Consider the following 24,069-nt stretch of genomic DNA (forward strand, 5'->3'; position numbering starts at 1 on the left):
GATCTTAGTGGCTCTCAGAAATGTGGTGGCCTAGTCCAATGGAGAATATGCTTATGACAGCAGCATGCTAGTATACGTAACTCTCATCATAACCAATTCTTAGGCGATACAACTTCCATGTATACACATTGCTCATTTGATATTATTTAGGTACCTATTGTGCAGGGCAGCCTGGTTGGTATAAAAAAATGTTATATCGAAATAATATCACGTTTAAGATGGCAGGTAACAGACGTGCGGCGCAGAGGGGAGGGAAGAGGAGTACCCATCCACTAGGGAGAGGGAGGAGTGGTGACCCCTATCTCACCTGGCACTGGCACCTGGCTGCCCTGACGTACCTAGACGGGCTGTTAACCCACACGCCAATCATGTGCCTTGTCCCTGGCTTACCCTGAAATAAGCCCTAAGTAGTCAATAGGGCAGTGGGAGCACTAATCCTTACCACTGACACCTAGGGTAACAACAGGGAAAGGACAAACAACACAAACACAATCAACAATCCCCAAAGGGAGACAACAACAACAGGAGTGACCCGGAGATCCAACAGCTCCAGTTCCAACGGCTCCACAGCAACAGTTGTCCACCTGAGGTCGGAATAGAAGATCTGGAAGGAAGGTCTATATCTGGCAACAAGGGAAGCAGAAAGGGAGAATATATAGTAGCTGGGAGTGGCTGACAGAGAACAGCTGAAAGGAAAAGCAACCGATTCCTAAATGGGACAAAAAGGATCGCAAACCTAAGCAGGAAAACCCGGACCGGAATCTATTCTCGCCATTAGGTCATGGAGCGATCCCTTGAGAAACCGAGCATGTAGCCACTCTCTGCGACCTTATGACCCCAGGCTCAACAGGGTCAGGGATAGGTCGTGACACCCTCGTGACAGATAAATTCATCTATGCTGCACTTTAGTACTGTTGATTACTGTAACGGATCTCCTGGCACCCCGACCGGGTACCTCCGTCGATGGATGCTCCTAGCGCTTCCCTAGAACTCCAAGCACTCCACTTGACACCATAACCGCCACAGACCCCACGAACTGCCGAATCTTGGTTGAGGTCTCGCCGTCTCCTACCCACCCTGGACCTACGACAAGGCTCCAGGCTCCAGTGGGTGAACCTCTCCTAAATCCAGTGAGCAGGAACAGCTCTTAAAAGAGCTAGTAGTTATAGCCAGGGGAGTATAGCAAATCTTCAGCGTATAGCAATCCCCAGTGTTAATCAGTTACCCAAACACCAGCCTCAACATGATGAAGGGTAAAACAGGAACTCTTTATTGAACACACAAGCATTGACTTATACACATTTTCCAACAAGGTTACCACCCACAGGGTTTTGTAAAAACAACCAATAAACACGTACAATACAGTAAAACACTCCCACACAAGATCCTCCCCTCTGCCTGTGATACAATTACCTTACACAATGGGTTAATGTGATCATCACAGGCAGGAGAATACACAATGTCTTCTGTCCTGGAGACAACCGAGGAGTAATTCAATTATCTCTCAGGACAAAGGGAAATCGCCAATACACACGTGGAGACAATAGGACAGACATCACTACTCAAATATACAATGTCCCACCCTTTACAGTACACATAGACATTTAACATATCCCAAAATGGCACGAATTAGACCAGGGGTTCAAAAGTTTAGCATGGGCTGATGAGAGGGCCCATAATCCTGGGGCAAGAGGCTGGCAAACAGGCCCCTCTAAAACCCAGTGGTGAGGTTGGTTTCGCCACAATTACTGCCGACTACAAGTACACTTTTAACTACTAGTTGTTGATGATAAATGGCATTTATGGGTAGAATTTGTTAAACGTATATGAAATGGACTATTTCCAACTGGGGGGTGCTGTTCTTATTTGTTACTTCGATATACGCCTGAAATTACCGTTAAAATTTTTTAGATATTATGTCATTTTTAATTGAGAATATTTAAGGATTTTTGGTGTTTATTTTTTTTACTGGTAAAAAAAATACCAGTGCAGTTACGAGGGTGTAAAAACCCCTAAATTTTTTTTTTAAGACAGTACAAAACCCCTTTAAGCCAAAAATGCCCCTATATTTAGGGCGAAAAATATAATGGAGTCTGGCAGAATGTATCGTACATTTTTTATTTAAGCATCTTGCATCTACAGCAGTGTTCATCAACTCCACTCCTCAGGGGCCACCTCTTGGTCATGATTTGAAAATATCCCACAGAATGAATACTTGTGGTAAGTCCTGATACATTGACAGTCATTATCTCACCTGCTGAATAGGAAATCCTGAAAACATGACTAACAGGTGGGTCCTGAGGACTAGAGTTGAGGAACACTGTTCTCCAGGGATTTATCGAAAGTGGTTCCGATGAAAAGTGGAGTAGTTGCCAAAAGCAACTAAAAGGCCTTTAAAAAAAAAAAAAAAGGTGGAATCTGATTGGAGTAGTTCTCCATGGCGGCTACTTTCCCTTTCACCCAGTTTTTTCAACCAGGAGCAATATATATAAAAAATGTGACTAAAGGGTCAATATGTTTTTATACCTGTTGTCAGGGATTCTCTATAAATACTACTTACACTGGTATTTTGTGTTCTTACCTTTCTATAGCTGTTCGTGCTGACCGAATGCGAGGAGGGCGCAACAAATTTGGGCCTATGTATAAGCGGGATCGTGCCTTAAAGCAGCAGAAAAAAGCTCTGATTCGTGCTAACGGTATCAAACTGGAAACTGTCCCTCAGATTTTGTCCCCAGCTCAAAGTGACTTCACCATCCCAGGCAACATCCATACCATTCATCCTGTATCTAAAAATGTGCCATCAAACCCAACTCCAGTGACACCTGTTGAATATGATAGAGGCCCCTATGGAGCTCCCCCACTGGGAATGACTATGCCCAACCACCCTCCCCTGTCTGGCTACCACTATTCCACTTTCCAGAGCCGTGCCATCAAATCTGAATACCCAGACCACTACACAAATATGCACGAGCCACCTCCTGCAGGACCTTATGTATATACTGAGCCCTACACCAGCACTTCTCCACCAGACATACCTGAAGTCATCCTTAAGCTACTACAACTGGAGCCAGATGAGCCTCAGGTAAAAGCGAGGATATTGTCTTGCCTACAGCAGGAACAGAACAAGAGCCGACACGAGAAACTCAGCATGTTCGGCTTAATGTGCAAGATGGCCGATCAGACTCTCTTCTCCATAGTGGAGTGGGCTCGGAGCTGCATCTACTTTAAGGAACTGGAGGTAAAGGAGTTTACTTTCTTTGGAACAGCAGCTTTATGTAGCTTACAGGTGGATGTCGCTGCATTCGGCAAATCCGCACCAAAATCTGCATGCGTCCAGATATTGTCACAGATTTTGAAGTGGATTTGCCTTAGATTTAACCCTTTGCATTGCAAAGGGTGAAATCTGCACTGAAAATGAGCACACGCAATTGGCATTCTAAGGGTGCCTGCACATGGTGCAGATTTGTGTGCAGAAAATCTGCACCAAAAACGCACCATTTATCATGCCTTTTATGCGGTTTTTGGAGCAGATTTTCGTGCATTTTTTCTGTTTATGTTAAAAACCCTATTGACATTTGTGGAGAAACCCTGTGGAGCCCTCCTGAAATGGACGTAGCGGCTGGTTGGAAATGTGTGCCACTGCTCCATTCATTTCTATGGGATTGCTCCCATAGAAATGAATGGAGAGACGGCGCTCTTTTCTGACATGGCCCCCGTTCTCGTGACTGGTGGAGATCCCAGTGATAGCTATCCCCTAACTTGTTATAACCGGAATAACCCTTTAAGTTCTGTGTGGATACCATTGAGGAAAATCTTCGCAGGACACGTGGATGAGATTTTTCAAATCTCATTCACTTTGCTGTTACTGTAAATGCTGCAGATTATCAGCACGCACTTACTCCGCAGAAAATCTGCAGGGTATCCACCACCTATGGCTGTATCTTTAGGCTGGATTGGCACACAGGGGCACATTTAATAAAACAAGTTTCCCCCTTGTGCTGTCGTTAGATTAGTCTAATTTATGATGAGGCGTGAGCTTTGTCATAAATTTGGCACATCTGTGGCTGTCCTTGCCCCGTGGCTGGTGTATTTTCTCGCTAACCTTTACGGCTGTTTCCAGGCATAAATGTTAGTAAATATGTCGGGGCTGGAGTCCTGGCCCCGACACGGCCCATGACATGCCCCCATCCTTGCGACTATTTTAGGTGTAATAAAATAGTCGCAAGTCCGTTAGTAAATGTGCCCCACAGTGTTTTGCTGCATTTTTTGTGGTGTTTTTATTGACTTTTCTCACATCTTAAAGGGGGTTCTCCTTTGAATTAAGAAAATGAATATACATAAATATTACTTTATGATAAATATATTCCCAAATACCTTTCCTTAGTTATAATGACTCATTTCATTTTGTCTGGGGAGCAATGATTAGGAGAAATAAAATGGCCGCTGTCCAATTATTACACACAAAACCTGTCCTAATCACACAGCAGGACAAGTTACTTCACAACACTGAGGTAAAGAGCTATCTTATCTTCCTGTCCTACTTGTCAGGGATTATGGTCCTGAATACAGATGGTAAGATCTTCAGCTGAAACTCTGTAGGAATGGAGTTCATGAGGAGATATGACGTACAGAGAGGACGGACAGGACAGACTGTGGTAATGGAGACTGCATACAAGAGCTACTGTTCTTTAGGCACATCCTCACCCTCCTCTCTCTACTTCATATTCAGCTGAACATCATATTAAACTGTTTTCAGCATCATTATCCATGACAAGCAGAGCAGAGAGGAGGATGAGGCAGCTCTTTACCTCAGTGTTGTGAAGTAACTTGTCCTGCTGTGTGATTAGGACAGGTTTTGTGTGTACTAATAGGACGGCGGCCATTTTCTTTCTCCTGATGATTGCTCCCCATACAAAACGAACCATTATATGGGAATATATTTATAATAAAGTAATAATTAAGTATTTATATTTTCTTAATTCCTGGAGAACCCCTTTAATTCGCTAATGTTGTGGTCAGATGTTACTTTGATGACTTTGTTACTTTGCTTCAAATATTGAAAAGTTTACGTACACAGCCTTTTGGTTTGAGGTGTTTTTGTTGTGGTTTGGGGGTCAGTGAAAGTTTTCTCTAAAAGCCGTGTGCTCTAGGTATGTAAAACATGCAGATTGTGAGATGGATGAGCTGCAGCCAAATCCGCAGCAGAAAAATTTGTCCCATGAGAATCCACCCTTAGTCCTTATTCCCACAGTCAGCGTGTGATTAGTGATTTACATCAGTCATCATAAACCACATTTATTAAGACCGGCGTTTTAGATGCCGGTCTTAATAAAGCCCTGCACTGGCGGTGGATCTGCCAAAGTTATGTAGAAGTGTCAGCCTTTTCATAACTTTGGCATATCCACCACTGCTTCTAAATGCCAGCCCTTCCCCGCCCATTTTTTTAGACCTGCCGTGAATGGGGAGAAGTTGCAGATGACGGGGCAAAGGACCTTTGCGCCTCAATCTGCACCAGAAATACGCCTAATATGGCAGGGACCGAGGTCAGTGTGGGATGCATATGGTATCCGTATTTTGCGCAAAACGACAATGGCTGTGTACATGAGGCCTAAGGGTGCTTTCAACGTGTATTCACACAGTATGGGAGATTTATTAAAACTGGTGTAAAGGAAAACTGGCCTAGTTGCCCATAGCAACCAATCAGATTCCACCTTTCATTTTCCAAAGGAGCTGTGAAAGATGAAAGGTGGAATCGGATTGGTTGCTATGGGTAACTGAGCCACTTTTCCTTTACACCAGTTTTGATAAATCTCCCTCAGTGCAGTAGCGCCATGTGGTTTTACCATAAAATGCCACAGTTTCTGTGCTAGCCATGCTGTAAAAACACACGTTACTTTTGCGGTTCGTTTCTTGACTTTATGGCAAAACCTACGGCAATACACCCATGTACGTAAGAGGGTTTTATGTGTTTTATGAAGCCCATCCTGTCTGTGCAAATACACATTACAAACCTCTAAAAACCATTCAGGAGAAAACGTTTTACTTTTAGGCCTCATGCACACGACTGTTGTGTGCATCCACGGCCGTTGTTCCGTTTTCCGTTTTTTTTCGTGGACCCATTGACTTTCAATGGGTCCGTGGAAAAATCGGAAAATGCACCGTTTTGCAGCCGCATCCGTGATCCGTGTTTCCTGTCCGTCAAAAAAATATGACCTGTCCTATTTTTTTGACGGACAACGGTTCACAGACCCATTCAAGTCAATGGGTCCGTGAAAAAACACGGATGCACACAAGATTGCCATCCGCGTCCGTCATCCTTGTCCGTAGGCTACTTTCACACAGACGGATCCGCTGATCCGTCTGCATAAAAGCTTTTTAGATCTGATTTTTCACTTCGTGAAAACTCAGATCCGACAGTATATTCTAACACAGAGGCGTTCCCATGGTGATGGGGACGCTTCAGGTTAGAATATACTAAAATAACTGTGTACATGACTGCCCCCTGCTGCCTGGCAGGTGTTGCCAGGCAGCAGGGGGCAGACCCCCCCCCCCCCCCCTGTATTTAACTCATTGGTGGCCAGTGCGGCCCCCCCTCCCTCCCCTGTATTTAACTCATTGGTGGCCAGTGCAGCCGGCCCCCCCTCCCTCCCTTGTATTTAACACATTGGTGGCCAGTGCGGCCGGCCCCCCTCCCTACCTTGTATTTAACACATTGGTGGCCAGTGCGGCCGGCCCCCCCTCCCTCCATCCCTTGTATTTAACACATTGGTGGCCAGTGCGGCCGGCCCCCCCTCCCTCCCTTGTATTTAACACATTGGTGGCCAGTGCGGCCGGCCCCCCCTCCCTCCCTTGTATTTAACACATTGGTGGCCAGTGCGGCCGGCCCCCCCTCCCTCCCTTGTATTTAACACATTGGTGGCCAGTGCGGCCGGCCCCCCTCCCTCCCTCCCCCCCTAATTAAAATGACCGACCCCCCATCAATGGTGGCAGCGGAGAGTTCCGATCGGAGTCCCAGTTTAATCGCTGGGGCTCCGATCGGTTACCATGGCAGCCAAGACGCTACTGCAGTCCTGGCTGCCATGGTTACTTAGCAATTTTAGAAGCATTATACTTACCTGCGATGTCTGTGACCGGCCCGGCGCTCCTCCTACTGGAGGAGAAAGGTCTGTGCGGCGCATTGCTTATAGCACAGACCTTTCACTTACCAGTAGGAGGAGCGCCCGGCCGGTCACAGACATCGCAGGTAAGTATAATGGGAGGGGGGGGGGGGGGCGGCCGCACTGGCCACCAATGTGTTAAATACAAGGGAGGGAGGGGGGGGTCTGCCCCCTGCTGCCTGGCAACACCTGCCAGGCAGCAGGGGGCAGTCATGTACACAGTTATTTTAGTATATTCTAACCTGAAGCGTCCCCATCACCATGGGAACGCCTCTGTGTTAGAATATACTGTCGGATCTGAGTTTCACGATCTAACTCAAATCCGATGGTATATTCTAACATAGAGGCGTTCCCATGGTGATGGGGACGCTTCAAGTTAAAATATACCATCGGATTGGAGAAAACTCAGATCCGATGGTATAATAGGGACTCCTGACTTTACATTGAAAGTCAATGGGGGACGGATCCGTTTGCAATTGCACCATATTGTGTCAACGTCAAACGGATCCGTCCCCATTGACTTGCATTGTAAGCCAGGACGGATCCGTTTGGCTCCGCACGGCCAGGCGGACACCAAAACGACTTTTTTTTCATGTCCGTGGATCCTCCAGAATGATCAAAACTGGTCTAAAGGAAAACTGGCTTAGTTACCCATAGTAACCAATCAGATTCTACCTTTCATTTTTCAAAGGAGCTCTGAAAAATGAAAGGTGGAATCTGATTGGATGCTATGGGCAACTAAGTCAGTTTTTGTTTACATCAGGTTTGATAAATCTCCCCCAATGGGCCTATTTACAGCCAGTGAATAGCGACCATCAAAAAAGGACATGTCCTATTTTGGGCTGTTGTCATGGACTGACGGCCCCCATACAATTGAAGGGGGCTGTTTTTAACCCCTTTGCGACCTCTGCCGTACTTGTATGGTAGAAGTCGTGTCTTTAAACATGGCGCCCCCGCTAGCATTTCATACCCCGATGCTCTTCCTTGCCATGTGCTGTATCGCACAGGGCAAGGGCTGTTTGTTTTTTCATTTCTAGGTGGAGGCTTCCACATAGTGATCCCGGTGACATTACCGGCTGTCTGTGTAAAAATGGGGATATGTCTCTGGACCCGGACAACCGCTTTACAAAAAAAAAAAAGTAAAACAACGTTTTAAAAAATATTAAAAAAATATTAAAAAAATATATAGAAGTTGAAATCATTCCCCTTTCCCCAAAATCATGGGTAATCCCATATGGCGAATGGTGTAACGGAACAAAAAAATAAAAACAGTGAATTCACCATTTTTTGTCACTTCAACTCCTCAATTTATTTTATAAAAAGTGATCAAAAAGTTACACACACTTCAATATGGTATGACTGAAAAGTACATGTCACCCCGCACAAAATGAGCCCTCACACAGCGCTTTACTCATAACTGCAAAAAAGTTCTAGGGATCAGAATAGGTGATTGTTTTTTTTTTAAGGTTTTACATTTTTTTCAGTAATAAAACATAAGAAAAACTATGCAAATGTGGTATCGTTGTAATCGTACTGACCTGGAAAATGAAGGTAACAGGTCAATTTTACAGCATAGTGAATGACGTAAAAAAAAAAAAAACTGTAGTAGAATTGTGTTTCTTTCCAGTTCCACCCAATTTGACATTTTTTTCCCGCTCCCCAGTACATTGTATGCAACCATAATTGGGTCTAGAAAGTACAACTTGTCCTGCAAAAAATAAGCCCACATACGGCTATGTGAGCGAAAAATTTAAAAGTTATGACTCTGGGAAGGTGGGGAGTGAGAAACGAAAATGCAAAAAAACAAAAATCACCTGGTCCTATAAGGGGCTATCCCATGGCTAATGTAAAAAATGAGACATCACATAGTACATGAGAACCTCTTTCTAACAAAGCTAGAACCAGCCCTGTAGCTCACATGGATCCAGAGATCTCCACATTCATTGCTCTGCTAGATTTATATCAAGCTGACAGCTCAGGGGAGTGTCTTTTCTGCTGCAGCTCAGGGGGTGTGTCGTTTCTGCTGGAGCTCTCATCCTATCACAGATCAGGAGGCAACTGAAGGATGAAACTGAGCATGTGCAGCCATCTCAGTGAGCAGGACACAGAAATAAGAAAAAAGAACAAACAGCAGGTGGCGCTATACAGATACATTTTATTGAATAACTCAGTGGCTATACTAAATTTTTAATTACATGCAATTACAAAAGTATTTAGATTCAGGTGCTGGTTTAAAAAATGTAGAATATTTTTCATGGGACAACCCCTGAGCAGCATGGCTTGGTGTGAGGACAGACACCACTTGAAGCCACAGCGGCTCTCAGCTTGCTGCTCAGATTAATTGAGTTACGGCCGAAAACGGGTCCGCGGCTTTCAGAGAGAACAACTGGTACAACTGGTACAGAAACCATTGGGGCCTCTGCCATGCATACGACGAGGTCAAAATCCTCTGTGTGAAATTCCCCTCTTGTACATGTTGGTTAACCATGGATGTGTACTGTCTGTAGTCTCCATTGACAGAACACATGCGCATTGGGGCACATTTACTAAGGGATACAGTGGTGATGCAGAGAGCCATCAGCTTTCTGCCTACGTAGGCAGGTAGCCGAACCATTTGCTGGTCTGTGCTGTCCCTAGCAGCAGGCATGATGGAGAGATGTCACACTGCACAGGCAAGGGATGATGTACTATGTTCTTAAGGGAAACAGGGTTAGGTGTATAGGGCTTTTTTATTTAATTTAAGCTAAAGGGGCAGCACTTTTGTAAGTGGGTGCAGCACTGCTGTGAAGGGGCACTAAGGGGGCAAGACTTTTGTAGGGTGGGGCACTTAGGGGGCAGCACTTTTGTAACAGGGCACTAAGGGTGCATAACAACTGTGATATGGGCACTAAGGGTTTATAATTACTGTGATGGGCACTAAGGGTGCATAACTACTGTGATGGGCACTAGGGTGTAAAACTACTGTGATGGGCACTAAGGGTGCATAACTACTGTGTTGGGCACTAAGGGTGCATAACTACTGTGATGGGCACTAGGGGTGTATAACTACTGTGATGGGCACTAAGGGTGCATAACTACTGTGATGGGCACTAGGGGTGCATAACCATTGTGATGGGCACTAAGGGTGCATAACTACTGTGAAGGGGAACTAAGGGGGCAACACTATTATGAAAGGACACAAAGGGGGCTTTCTAGTGTGTGTGGGCACAAAGGGGAATTAGCAGGATAGGGCATGTATAGATAGTCATTAGGCGCAGTTAGATTTGCGGCTTTGTGAAAAAAAATAATAGCGTTCCACTTGAGCTTATCAAAAATTGGGAGGTATGCTATCTAATATGCCTGAGGGTGTCCCAACGCTTCGCTTATTGCATTTAAACATGCCCAATCCTTATTTTTCCCAAAATTCGTAGTCAGGGAAGTTGTTTCATGCACATTATTGGACATATCAGCGGGCTCCTCGGAGTTAAATATTATGTCTAGGAGCACCTTTATGTTCACACTACAGTCATGTCCAAAAGTTTTGAGACTGACACAATTTTGGTTTTGATAAAGTTTGCTGCTTCAGTTTGTATAGTGGCTATTTGCATTAACGCAAGACTGTTATGAAGAGTGATCAGATGAATTGCAATTTATTCCATAGTCATTCCTTGGCATGAAAATAACTTAATAAAAAAAAAAAACATCCTCACTGCATTTCAGATCTGCCACATAATTTCAGTGATCTGATATCACTCTGGCATGTTGATTGAATTAGAGGAGCATACTGGTTGCTTTAAAGGGGGTAATGGTGCTTGAAATAATTGTCTTCTTCTGTTAACCATGGTTACCTTCAAAGAAATATTCAGCAGCATTGCTTTACAGGCCTTCACTGGAAAGGACATTGCTGCTCTACAGCAACAGACAATCCCCTTGAAGGCTACGCACTATGGAGCCACATTGACTTACTGCGTGTCGCCATGTATGAGAGACAATTTTTCATTGAAATGCAATGACATACTTTATGTGACATGTGATGGAGCACTGCTGAGTATACTCTATGGGGGCTTCTGGAGATAGCAGCGTACAACTGCATGGCTATCTCCAGCAGTTCCTTGTTGCTGCAGCATGCACTTGGATAGGGGAATACGTTTGTAATAAGACCCTTTATTTGCTCTTATACCCATCCTATTATTGAGTTCAGCTGTTTGAGACGCATCCATTTCAAAACAATGCATGAAATCAAGCACACAGCCATGTAATCTTCATAGAGAAACATTAGTAGTATGGGTTGTACTTAAAGGGGTATTCCCATTTCAGACACTGATTGCATATCCCTAGAATATGCCATCAATATCACATAGGTGGGTCCCTCCTCTGGGAGCAACTCCTATCTTCAGAACTGACCCTCCGAAGTGAAGGAGAGCACACCACGCAAGCATGGTCACCCTCCATTCACTGCTATGGGAATTCAGTAAATAGCCAACCACTGAGTTGACTACTTCTGGCAGTCCCATAGTGGTGAATGGAGAGGTAGTTGTGCATGCACAGTGCCCTTTCCATTGAACAATGTGGGACTTTCCAAAATAGTCAAGAGTTGAATGGAGAGCCAGCCGCTAAAGCCTTTCACTTTGGGGGCCCTGCTCTGGAGATACGAGCGAGTCTCAGAGGTGGGATCAGCACTTAGATGACAATGATGATATATCCTGGCGATATGTCATCAATGTCTGAGATCAGTATAAATCTTTAACCCCTTAAGGACTGGACCAATTTTCACCTTAAGGACCAGACTGATTTTAGCAAATCTGACATGTGTCACTTTATGCGGTGATAACTTTAAAACACTTTTACTTATCCAAGCCATTCTGAGCTTGTTTTTTCGTCACATATTGTAATTCATGACAGTGGTAAATTTAAATCAAAATATTTCATTTTTATTTATAAAAAAAATACCAAATTTATCAAAAATTAGAACTAATTCGCAACTTTCCAAATTTCAATTTCTCTGCTTTTAAAACAGATAGTGATACCTAATATAATGGGTATTACTTTGCATTTCCCATATGTCTACTACATGTTTGGATCATTTTGTGAATGCCATTTTAGTTTTTGGGACGTTAGAAGGCTTAGAAGTTTAGAAGCAAATCTTGAAATTTTTCAGAAAATTTCCAAAAGCCACTTTTTGAGTACCAGTTCAGGTCTGAAGTCACTTTGTGAGGCTTACATATTAGAAACCACCCAAAAATGACCCCATTTTAGAAACTACACCCCTCAAGGTATTAAAAACTGATTTTAACCCTTTAGGTGTTCCACAAGAATTAATGGAAAATGGAGATGAAATTTAATAATTTCACTTTTTGGGCAGATTTTCCATTTTAATAATTTTTTTCCCGCTAACAAAGCAAAGGTTAACACCCAAACAAAACTCAATATTTATTGCCCTGATTCTGTAGTTTACAGATACACCCCATATGTGGTCGTAAACTGCTGCATGGCCACACGGCAGGGCGCAGAAGGAAAGGAACGCCATATGGTTTTTGGAAGGCAGATTTTGATGGACTGGTTTTTTGACACCATGTCACATTTGAAGCCCCCCTGATGCACCCCTAGAGTAGAAACTTCAAAAAAGTGACCACATTTTAAAAACTACACCCCTATTCAAAACTGATTTTACAAACTTTGTTAACGCTTTAGGTGTTCCACAAGAATTAATGGAAATTGGAGATGAAATTTCTGAATTTCACTTTTTTGGCAGATTTTCCATTTTAAGCATTTTTTTCCACTAACAAAGCAAGGGTTTTTCCACTAACAAAGCAAGGGTTAACAGCCAAACAAAACTCAATATTTATTGCCTTGATTCTGTAGTTTACAGAAACACATATGTGGTTGTAAACTGCTGTACGGGCACACGGCAGGGCGCAGAAGGAAAGGAACGCCATATGGTTTTTGGAGGGCAGATTTCATTGGGATCATTTTAAGTTGCCATGTCACATTTGAAGACCCCCTGATGCACCCCTAGAGTAGAAACTCCAAAAAAGTGACCCCATTTTAGAAACTACAGGATAAGGTGGAAGTTTTGTTGGTACTATTTTAGGGTGCATATGATTTTTGGTTGCTCTATATTACACTTTTTGTGAGGCAAGGTAACAAAAAATAGCTGTTTTGGCACCGTTTTTATTTTTTGTTATTTACAACGTTCATCTGACCGTTTAGATCATGAGCTATTTTTATAGAGCAGGTTGTTACGGATGCGACAATACCAAATATAACTACTTTTTTTGGTTGTTTGTTTAAGTTTTACATAATAAAGCATTTTTGAGAAAAATGATTTTTTTTTGTGTCTCCACATTCTGAAAGCCATAGTTATTTTTTGGGCGACTGTCTTATGTAGGGGCTAATTCTTTTCAGTATGAGATGTCGGTTTGATTGGTACTATTTTAGGGTGCATATGACTTTTTGATCAATTGGTATTACACTTTTTGTGATGTAAGGTGACTTTTTTGACACCGTTATTTTTTTTTTTATAGTGTTCACCTGAGGGGTTAGGTCATGTGATATTTTATAGAGCAGGTCGTTACGGATGTGGCAATACCTAATATGTATACTTTTTTATTTTTTATTTAAGTTTTACACAATAACAGCATTTTTGAAACAAAAAAAAATCATGTTTAGTGTCTCTATATTCTGAGAGCCATAGTTTTTATATTTTTTGGGAAATTGTCTTAGGAAGGGGAAAATTTTTTGCGGGATGAGATGACGGTTTGATTGGTATGATTTTGGGGTGCTTATAACTTTTTGATCGCTTGGTATTACACTTTTTGTGATGTAAGGTGACAAAAAATGGCTTTTTTGACAACGTTTTTTTTTTTTTTTTACGGTGTTCCCCTGAGGGGTTAGGTCATGTAATATTTTTATAGAGCAGGTTGTTACGGACATTGCAATACCTAATATGTATACTTTTTTATTTATTTATTTAAGTTTTACACAATAATATCTTTTTTGAAACAAAAAAAAATCATGTTTTAGTGTCTCCATATTCTGAGAGCCATAGTTTTTTTTTTGAGTGATTGTCTTAGGTAGGGTATAATTTTGCGGTATGAGGTGACGGTTTTATTGACACAATTTTGGGGTGCATTTGACTTTTTGATCGCTTGCTATTACACTTTTTGTGATGTAAAGTGACAAAATGGCTTTATGATACCATTTTTATTTGATTTTTTTTTACGGTGTTCATCTGAAGGGTTGAATCATGTGATATTTTTATAGAGCAGGTCGTTACGAACACGGAGATACCTAATATGTATACTTTTTTTTATTTATTTAAGTTTTATACACTAATATTTTTGAAACAAAAAAAATCATGTTTTAGTGTCCCCATAGTCTAATAGCCATAGTTTTTTGGGCAATTGTCTTAGGTAGGATATCATTTTTGCGGGATGAGATGACGGTTTGATTGGTACAGTTTTGGGGGTGCATATGACTTTTTGATCGCTTGCTATTACACTTTTTGTGATGTAAGGTGACAAAAAAAGTTTTGTTTATTTTTTGTTTTTTTACGGTGTTCACCTGAGGGGTTAGGTCATGTGGTATTTTTATAGAGCAGGTTGTTACGGACGTGGCGATACCTAATATGTATGCTTTTTTTAACACAATAAAAGCATTTTTGAAACAAAAAAATCATGTTTTAGTGTCTCCATAGTTTGAGAGCCATAGTTTTTTTTATTTTTTGGGTGATTGTCCTATGTAGGGGCTCATTTTTTGTGGGATGAGGTGACGGTTAGATTGGTACTATCTTTGGGGGCATACACCTTTTTGATCACTTGGTGTTTCACTTTTATTGATGTAAGGTGACAAAAATGGCTTTTTTTAACATTTTTTTTTTTTCTGGTGTCTATCGGATGGGGTGGATCATTTATAGAGCCGGTCGTAACGGACGTGGCGATACCTAATATGTGTGTTTTTTTTTTTACTTATTTTTTTTAAACTTCATTTCTGTCTCACTCTGGGACTTCAACTTTTGGGGGTGTGATCCCCTCTGCAATGCATTACAATACATCTGTATTGTAATAATTGTCCTGTTAGTGTATTACACAGAGTAATACACTAACAGGTTGCATAGGAGACGCAACCTGAAGGCTGGATCTCCTGGGCACCCGTAGAAGGCATCTCCCGATGCCGTGCGAGGCATTGGGTAGCCTCTGCACGGCATCGGGCTGCCTTGTCAGACATCGGGTCCCCGCCACAGCAGCGCGGGGACTCGATGGACTCCTTCACCCGCCCCAAACCACTTATATGTCGCTCTCAGCGCTGACCATGGCATAGAAGGGGTAAATCCGCCGGCATCGCTGTAAACAGAGATGTCGGCGGATACAGCAGGGGCTGGGCTACCAGGAACTGCCGGACCCCTCCAGTGATTGGGCGGGCGTAGCTCCTGCACCCTCCCGATCAGCCTGCCGTGCGTGTACAGCCGAATGCGTTCTGGTAGAGCTTCCCCCGCCGTACATGCACAGCATTTTGCGTTAGGTGTTAAAGGGGTTGTCCGGGTTTAGAGCTGAACCTGGACATATCCCCATCTTCCCCCACTCAGCCCCTCTGACATGAGCATCGGAGCATTTCAGGGCAAGGGCTTTTTCTTCAGATCCGGTGACGTATCGGGCTCTCCATGGGTAAGCTAGGTGGAGGCTTCCGCCCAACAGTGAACCTGCTGACGTCACTGGCACTAATGGGCAGGCTTTAGCGCTGCCCTAGCCTGTAAAATGGCTAGGGCAGCGCTAAAGTCCACCCAACAGTGCAAAATGTAAACAAATAGGCCGTTGCCCTACAGAGCAGCTCTGAACCCAGACAAACTGCTGGGATGCCAATTTCTGAAGGATCTGCCCTGATGAACTGTAAGTGCTTTTATTGTATTTTTACTTCTCTGGAAGCGACAAGAACTGTGCGTCAGGAGCTTTGTGAAATTAGTTTACATGGTCGAGCAGCTGTACACTACGTCTAAGGTCACTATGTACAATGCGAAGCATTGGCTGGAGTAGTGTAAAGCACGTTATGTAAGGTAGTGTAATAAAGCCCGTAATGTGCTGTGTGCCAGTGTGATCATCACATGACCCAGAACAAATGGAGGTTCTTATTCAGTGACTGGAAGCAGATATCTTAAAGAAGCACTCCAGCAATTTTTTTTTGCCTATATAGCGCAGCATAAGCTATTACTAAGGAATAATGTGTATTCCTTGTGTATATGTGATTTAGCTGACCTCTTTCATAGGTTGTCTGCCATATTCCCCTCTGGTTCTCTTATCGTAGCCTATGGTGCTTCTGGCTTTGCAGAGACATGCGGTGGAGTCTCATCACACAAGACATTATCTGCCCTGAGTCTTGTCTAAAGAGCACTATACACAGGCTGAGAATTGAAAAAAATCATCAGTTTCGAGCGTTCATAGGAATGCTGCTAGCGATGATCTGACGGTGTAAATGTACCGCTGATTACCCGAAGAATGAGCAAAAAGATCAGGTAATTGGGTCGATAGTGCAGCACAAAAATCCTTGTTTCCCGACAGGAGATCGATCTGCTGCCGGCAAACAACAAGTCAGTATGGCAAAGAGCAAGGGCATTAGCAAACGCTCCTCCCTGGAGAAGATCGGTGTAAATGCATTGTTTTCTTCCGTTAGTGATTGGCAGATTGTCGGGAAGGAACTCTTCCTTGCCGAATATCTACCGGTACATCGTCCAGTGTAAAAGGACCTTTAGGAAAGCCAGTGACAGATCAGTGGCATAGAACCCCTATTCCCTAACTCACACTGCAGAGTCTCAGTGTATCCTATGAGATATAGCTTCAGTCTGTCTCCCCTGCCTCCTGCTTGTGATAGATTTCTCCCTGTCAGCACTTTCAAGCAGGAGGCATAGAATGCACTGGCAGTGTGAGTGAGGAGGGTTTTATAAATCTTCAGCTCATTATTGTATGGACTTAGCTACTATCTAACTGACCTGCTGCTCACTTAAAGCAGTATTAGACTGGCTTATACTCGACCAGATCATCACTAACAACGAGCATCCATAGGAATGCTTGTTAGTGATGATCTTGCAGTGTAATACTGCTTGTTCATCGAAGGATCCAGATTTTTAAGCAGGCTTAAAAAATCATCGTTTGCCGGCAGCAGATTGTACTGTCTAATCACGATCTGCTGCCGGCAAACAATGATTCAGGAGTGTTGGACTTAGGGATCGCACCTCCCCATACTGTGGAGGAGATCACTGCATGTAATAGCAGCTCTCTCCTCCACTAACGAGCAGGCGATTGCCAGGAAGGAACCCTTCCTTCCTGAAATTTTGCCTACAAAATCTTTTAATATAATTTAATATTATTTTATTTAATGTAATACAGCCTTTAGATAAGGCAGAAATGATATCTCCATGGGAGGACACAAGAGGAGGAAGACGGGCAGAGATTGCTGGGCAGAGGTCAGAGATGCCAGCATTATATGTCCATATTTTTTTTTGCTGGAATACTGCTTTTAAACTAATGCGGATTTAATAAAAAGTCTTATTTTTTTAATATTTGCCACACTTCTCCTTTGTTCAGTTGACCCTTTATTCCACCTATACACAAGTCTTCTGTGCGATAGAAAAGAGACCAGAGAACTAACAGCGCAAATTTTTCCATGAAGACAGAAAGGCATGAATCTCTGAATCCGTGGCGTAAATCGCTTGTCACATGGCATTAAAGGCAAGGCGTAAGCCGTGTATTTTCGCTTTTACCATTGATTCATATTGAGACACGGAGCCTAGTCAGTACAGACCGGGGCCCGACACAATGACAAGACACAAAAGGTGACAAAACAATTTAGCTTGTCTGGGTTGAGATAATGATTTAGTATTTATCATCACCCACAGGGTCCAGGTGTCAGAGCAATAACTAGTCCTGGAAGCTCTTAGTGTCACCCAGGAGACATCATTGAAAGATGGGACATTGAGAAATTGTGGATGAGGCTATTCCATCCCCAGACGATCGATAGCGGTCATGTACGGGCACATTTGGGAACGACATTAGGGAATTGGGCGGTTGATCTTTTCGTTTTATGGTTGATTTTTCTTTCTGTAAAGTAGATTCAGATTTACAACGGTGGGCTTTAATGACCGGACCATCAAATTTTCATTTAGGTAATCTACCTCATCTTTTACCAGAACAAAGACTTCAGATAACTTTAGACTGTGTAAGGCCGCATGCACACGACCGTTGTTCTGGTCTGCATCCGAGCTGCAGTTTTTGCGGCTTGGATGCGGGCCCATTCACTTCAATGGGGCCGCAAAAGATGCAGAGAGCACTCTGTGTGCTGTCCGCATCCGTTGCTCCGTTCCGTGGTCCGCCAAAAAAAAAAGATATAACCTGTCCTATTCTTGTCCGTGACAAGAATAGGAAGTTATATCAATGGCTGTCCGTGCCGTCCCGCAAATTGCGGAACGCACACAGACGCCATCCGTTTTTTGCGGATCTGCAATTTTTGCTGACTGCATAACACACAGCGGTCGTGTGCATGAGGCCTAAGAATGATACATTGGTCATGAATGGCAAGCATGATTACAGAGACTGTGGCCCAGATTTACTAATGTGTATCGGCTACAAAAAGTGGCACAATTTGGCACATTAGGGTTTCTACACTTTTTTTTTAGAAAAATAATAACTTTGAGGCTGGCAAAGATTTTGGTTGAGGCACACAGACTGCTGGATGCTGCCCTTAATTAAACAAACGCATCTTGATAATTAAGCACAGCATCCGGCAGCGTGCCCGGTTATTGTAGCCTGGAGTACGCCACTGGGCTACAATAAAAATCTAATATGAAATGTAGGTTTATTTGGCAAACAATGCATTTTGATCTATATATGCTATAATATATATTTTTGAAGCTTTTATCATAAATAATGGGATCTAACCTTATAGCTTGCAGTTTACATGCACATATAGCAAGAAGCATGATGGAAGGGTCTCCTTATGAACATGCTGGGCTGCTCTGTGAACGCTCCTGTCATTATCTTACCTGACATATTGTGACAGAAGTTTGTTTTATGTGCTTCATACACTTAATGGGCTTCTGTCTGTATACAGGGATGACGAGTGACAGCTGCAAGTGCAAACACTCCAGACAAGAGCGCATCCTGGGGCTAGGCAGGTTCCCAATGGCTGGAGGATTAAGTGCAAGTCAAGCATAGAGAATATTGTCCTATCCTAACCACACTAATAAAACATAGTAACAGCAGAAATCATTACCCTGGACCGGGCAAACAGTATCGCTTACCCATGATATCCCTCAGCATATAATGCATATATATATATATATATATGAAACTATATACACACACTTCATTGGACATTTTATACCCTGCCCCCAGTAGTCAGAACAGAGCCCAACTTAAAGGGGTATTTTATGTGAATTTATCCCTGTATAGGGGTTAAAGAGTAAATACCAGAGTACTGCCAGGCTAATGTCCTTAGGCCTCATGCGCACGACCGTATGCAGGCCCCAATTTGCAGTCCGCAATGCACAGACACTAACCATGTGCCTGCCGTCTGCGGAGGCAGACCCATTCACAAATGGGGTGTGCATCCGCATAGTGTATGCGCTACCTTATTGCATGGACAGAGAACCCACGGATGCACTATGTGGGCTTCCGTTCCGCACTGTATCTTCCGGATTGCGGACCCAATGGGTCAGAATCCGTGATACGGTGTGCACTCGGCCAGTGCCCGTATATTGCAGACCTGCTCTTTGCGGGCTGCAATACGGGCACGGACCTGCTACGGTCGTGTACATGATGCCTAAAGTTTAGCCCAAAGTCAAACTGGTTGGTTGACACAGTGGTTCCAAACTCACTGATTGTCACAGTAAGGGCTTGTTCACACGAACGCGTGATGCCCGTTGCAATACACGGGCACTGTTCCGTGGCCATTCCGCATCACGGATGCGGACCCATTTATTTCAATGGGTCCGCAAATCCGGAGATGCGGAACGGTGCGGAACGGAACACTACGGAAGCACTTTGGCGTGCTTTCTAGGGTTCCGTTCTGTGCTTCCACACCGCAAAAAGATAGAACTTGCTCTATCTTTTTGCGGAATGGAAGGATCCCCGTGCAGCTGCCCCGCGGACGGTGCCCGTACATTGCAGACTGCGAACGAGCCCTAACTCCATGGCAGAAAACCATGCCGTTCAAGAAAATTCCCACAGCATACTAATGAGATTTTTTTTTTTTTCTATTGCATCTACTTTGCCACAACTGTAAATGCTGCAGATTTTTCTCACGCAATTCCGTTGTGAAAATCTGCAGTTTATATGCCACATATCCTCAAGTCCACGTTCAGGGCTTGCTTCCATTGGCTATTCTGGTTTTTTTCTTGGGGGGGGGGTATAGAAACAAATATAGCAAATTCTGTAGCAATTTTTTGTATCAAAATACTAAAACCTAGCTCATTAAATTGCAATAGTCATCTATGTTCCATTAGCATCGAGGACACTAGTATGAACTATGATTTATATGTAAGTAACACACTATAGGCTGATAAATGCTACGAGCTGGACCGCAATGATAAAAAATATATAAATAATCATTTGACTAGATTTGACCATGCTGAAAGCTGTTCTAGTTGTACGGATACATCATGCATCGAAAGTGTGTCTCATCGCGTGGTCTTGAACTGTGCTGTAAAACGCTGGAGGAAGATGCTGAACACGTACAAACAGCAGTAATGTGAGCAATACAAATGCCACTCTAACACTATGCAGCAGCTAAAGATGTGCTACACTACATTAGCAATGGCAACATCCAAACTGAAGGGTTCATTCTGTGCGGACCACTTGACACCTCACCTCTTCTCTACCTTTCTGTGAGTGAAGCAGATGGCAGACACTTATGTTAAATGACCATATGGTCGGGGTTTGAGAACAGAATGCTCAGATTCTTTATGCCGGCCCTGCTGCTTTGGCATGGGTTAATGCCTGGTCCCAAGTGCTATTCATTGGTTTAATGTTGGGGCATTCAGAGTGTCTTTTTGGCTAATCTGTGCTGAGTTAATTTGTGACAAGTTGTTAGGATGAGTTGAATGCCACATAGCTGCCCCGCATTTACAATGCATTCGGAAAGTCTTCAGACCCTCTGACTTTTTTTCACATTTTGTTATGTTGCAACCTTGTGCTATCAATCTTCGCTCACTAACCCATAATGAGAAAGTAAAAACAGAATTTTAGAAGTTTGTGCTAGTTTATTAAAAAGTAAAAAGTAAAATTTTACATGGACGTAGGTATTCAGAGTCAAACCCTTTGCTATGACACTTTTAGCTCTGGGGGCCTCCCATATCTCTTGATCATCTTTGAGATGTTTCTACACCTTGATTGGAGCCCATCTGTGGTACAGTGCATTCAGTTATTTGGACATGAATTGGAAGTCACACCCTCTATATAAGGTCTCACAGATGACATATCAGAGCAAACACCAAGCCATGAGGAGGGGAAAAAATGCCTGTAGAGCTCAAAGACAGAATTGTGTGGATTTCTGCTGCACTAAAAGTTCCCAGGAGCACAGTGGCCTCCATAATTCTTATATGGAAGACGTTTTGAACAACCGGGACTCTTTCTAGAGCAGGCCGCATCATCAAACTAAGGCCTCATGCGCACGAACGTATTTTCTTTCCGTGTCCGTTCCGTTTTTTTTGTGTACCGTATACGGAACCATTCATTTCAATGGGTCTGCAAAGAAAAACGGAAGTTACTTCGCAAAATACATACAGTCGTGTGCATGATGCCCAAATATTCGAGGGAGAAAGGCCTTGGTTAGAGAGAGGTGACCAAGAACCCAATGGTCACTGGCTGTGCTCCAAAGATCCTATGTGCTTATGGGGAAAAAATGACAGAAGGTCAACCTTCACTGCAGTACTGCACCAATCTCCGCTTTATGGCAAAGTGCCCAGAAAGAAGCCTTTCCTCAGTAAAAGGGCTCGTTCACACAAACGTTTTTGTGTACTGTATACGGGCCGTTTTTTTAGTTCCGTATACGGTCCTTATACGGAACCATTCATTTCAATGGTTCGCCAAAAAATAACAGAAGGTACTCCATATGCATTCCGTTTCCCTATTTCCATTTTTCCGTTCCGTTTAAAGGGAGTCTGTCACCACATTTGGGCATATTAGACCGATCAAATAGTGTTATATGTGCCACCCAGAACTTAAAAACAGTACCTTTGTTGTAGAAAACGGTCCTTTCTTTTAGCCGAAAATCAACTTTTAACCTCTTAAGGACATAGGGCGTACAGGTACGCCCTTGTGCCCTGGTACTTAAGGACACAGGGCGTACATGTACGCCCTGTGTATTTTCGATCACTGCCGTGCGGCTGGCAGTGATCGGAACCCGGTGCCTGCTCAAATCATTGAGCAGGCACCTAGGCTAAATGCGCGGGGGGGTCCCGTGACCCCCCCATGTCGGCGATCGCGGCAAACCGCAGGTCAATTCAGACCTGCGGTTTGCTGCGATTTCTGCAGTTTCTGGTCCCCGCGGTCCCTGACCGCGGGGATCAGAAACTTTATATGCCTAAAAAAAGTTTTATTCACCCCCCCCTGCACCCCCGAATGATTTTTATGGTGGCGGGAGGTGCAGGGGGAGGGTTGCGGGCGGTGTGGGCGGTGCGGGAGGCGGGCGGTGCGGCAGGCGGGATCGCGATCCCCCGCCCGCCTCCCCTTGTATAATCGTTGGTGTCTAGTGGGGATACCAGGGTGCCAGCACATTGCTGGCACCCTGGTATAAACGGCTGACATCTGCGATGCGATGTCAGCCGTTTAACCCTTTCCATACAGCGGTCCGTACGGACCGCTGTATGGAAAAGGTTAACAGCGCAGGGAGCTCCCTCCCTCTCCCATCGGGGGGCTGCTGTGCCTTTGCAGCCCCCCGATGGAGACGGAGAGAGCCCCCAGACAGCCCCCCGACAGATCCCCTCCTTACCCTTCCCCGTCTGCGAAGTTCTGAGCAGTACTAAGCAGACGGGGAAGGTTCCCATGGCAACAGGACGCCTCTCAGGCGTCCTGCTGTCCATGGTGCTGAACAGATCTGTGCTGAAAGGCATAGATCTGTTCAGTGTAAGTAAAATACAGTACAGAACAATATATATTGTACTGTACTGTATTATACAGACATCAGACCCACTGGATCTTCAAGAACCAAGTGGGTCTGGGTCAAAAAAAAGTGAATAAAAGTGAAAAAAAAGTAAAAATCCAAAAACACATTTATCACTGATAAAAAATGAAAAAAATAAAATTCCCTACACATGTTTGGTATCGCCGCGTCCGTAACGACCTGATCTATAAAACGGTCATGTTACTTTACCCGAAAGGTGAACACCATAAAAATAAAAAATAAAAAACTATGATGAAATTGAAATTTTGCCCACCTTACTTCCCAAAAAAGGTAATAAAAGTGATCAAAAAAGTCGCATGTACGCCAAAATTGTAACAATCAAACCGTCATCTCATCCCGCAAAAATCATACCCTACCCAAGATAATCGCCCAAAAACTGAAAAAACTATGGCTCTTAGACTATGGAAACACTAAAACATGATTTTTTTTGTTTCAAAAATGAAATCATTGTGTAAAACTTACATAAATAAAAAAAAAGTATACATATTAGGTATCGCCGCGTCCGTATCGCCCGGCTCTATAAAAATATCACATGATCTAACCCCTCAGATGACCACCGTAAAAAAATAAAAATAAAAACGGTGTAAAAAAAGCCATTTTTTGTCATCTTACGTCACAAAAAGTGTAATAGCAAGCAATCAAAAAGTCATATGCACCCAAAAATAGATGCCAATCAAACTGTCATCTCATCTCGCAAAAAATGAGACCCTACTTAAGATAATCGCCCAAAAACTGAAAAAACTATGGCTCTTAGACTATGGAGACA

The 24,069-nt window shown here is 43.5% G+C and overlaps 1 protein-coding gene across 3 annotated transcripts in view; it reads left to right on the forward strand.

Moving 5' to 3' along the window:
• NR5A1 (nuclear receptor subfamily 5 group A member 1) overlaps positions 1-24,069 on the forward strand; it is a 250,094-nt gene that overhangs the window by 125,893 nt on the left and 100,132 nt on the right. For all 3 annotated transcript variants that reach the window (XM_040405831.1, XM_040405829.1, XM_040405830.1), the window contains exon 4: positions 2,592-3,238. In XM_040405831.1, coding sequence (XP_040261765.1) covers positions 2,592-3,238 — 647 coding nt within the window. The remainder of the gene's footprint in view (positions 1-2,591; positions 3,239-24,069) is intronic.

This window comes from Bufo bufo, chromosome 8, assembly GCF_905171765.1.
Source record: "Bufo bufo chromosome 8, aBufBuf1.1, whole genome shotgun sequence".
In the NCBI taxonomy this organism is placed as follows: Eukaryota; Metazoa; Chordata; class Amphibia; order Anura; family Bufonidae; genus Bufo; species Bufo bufo.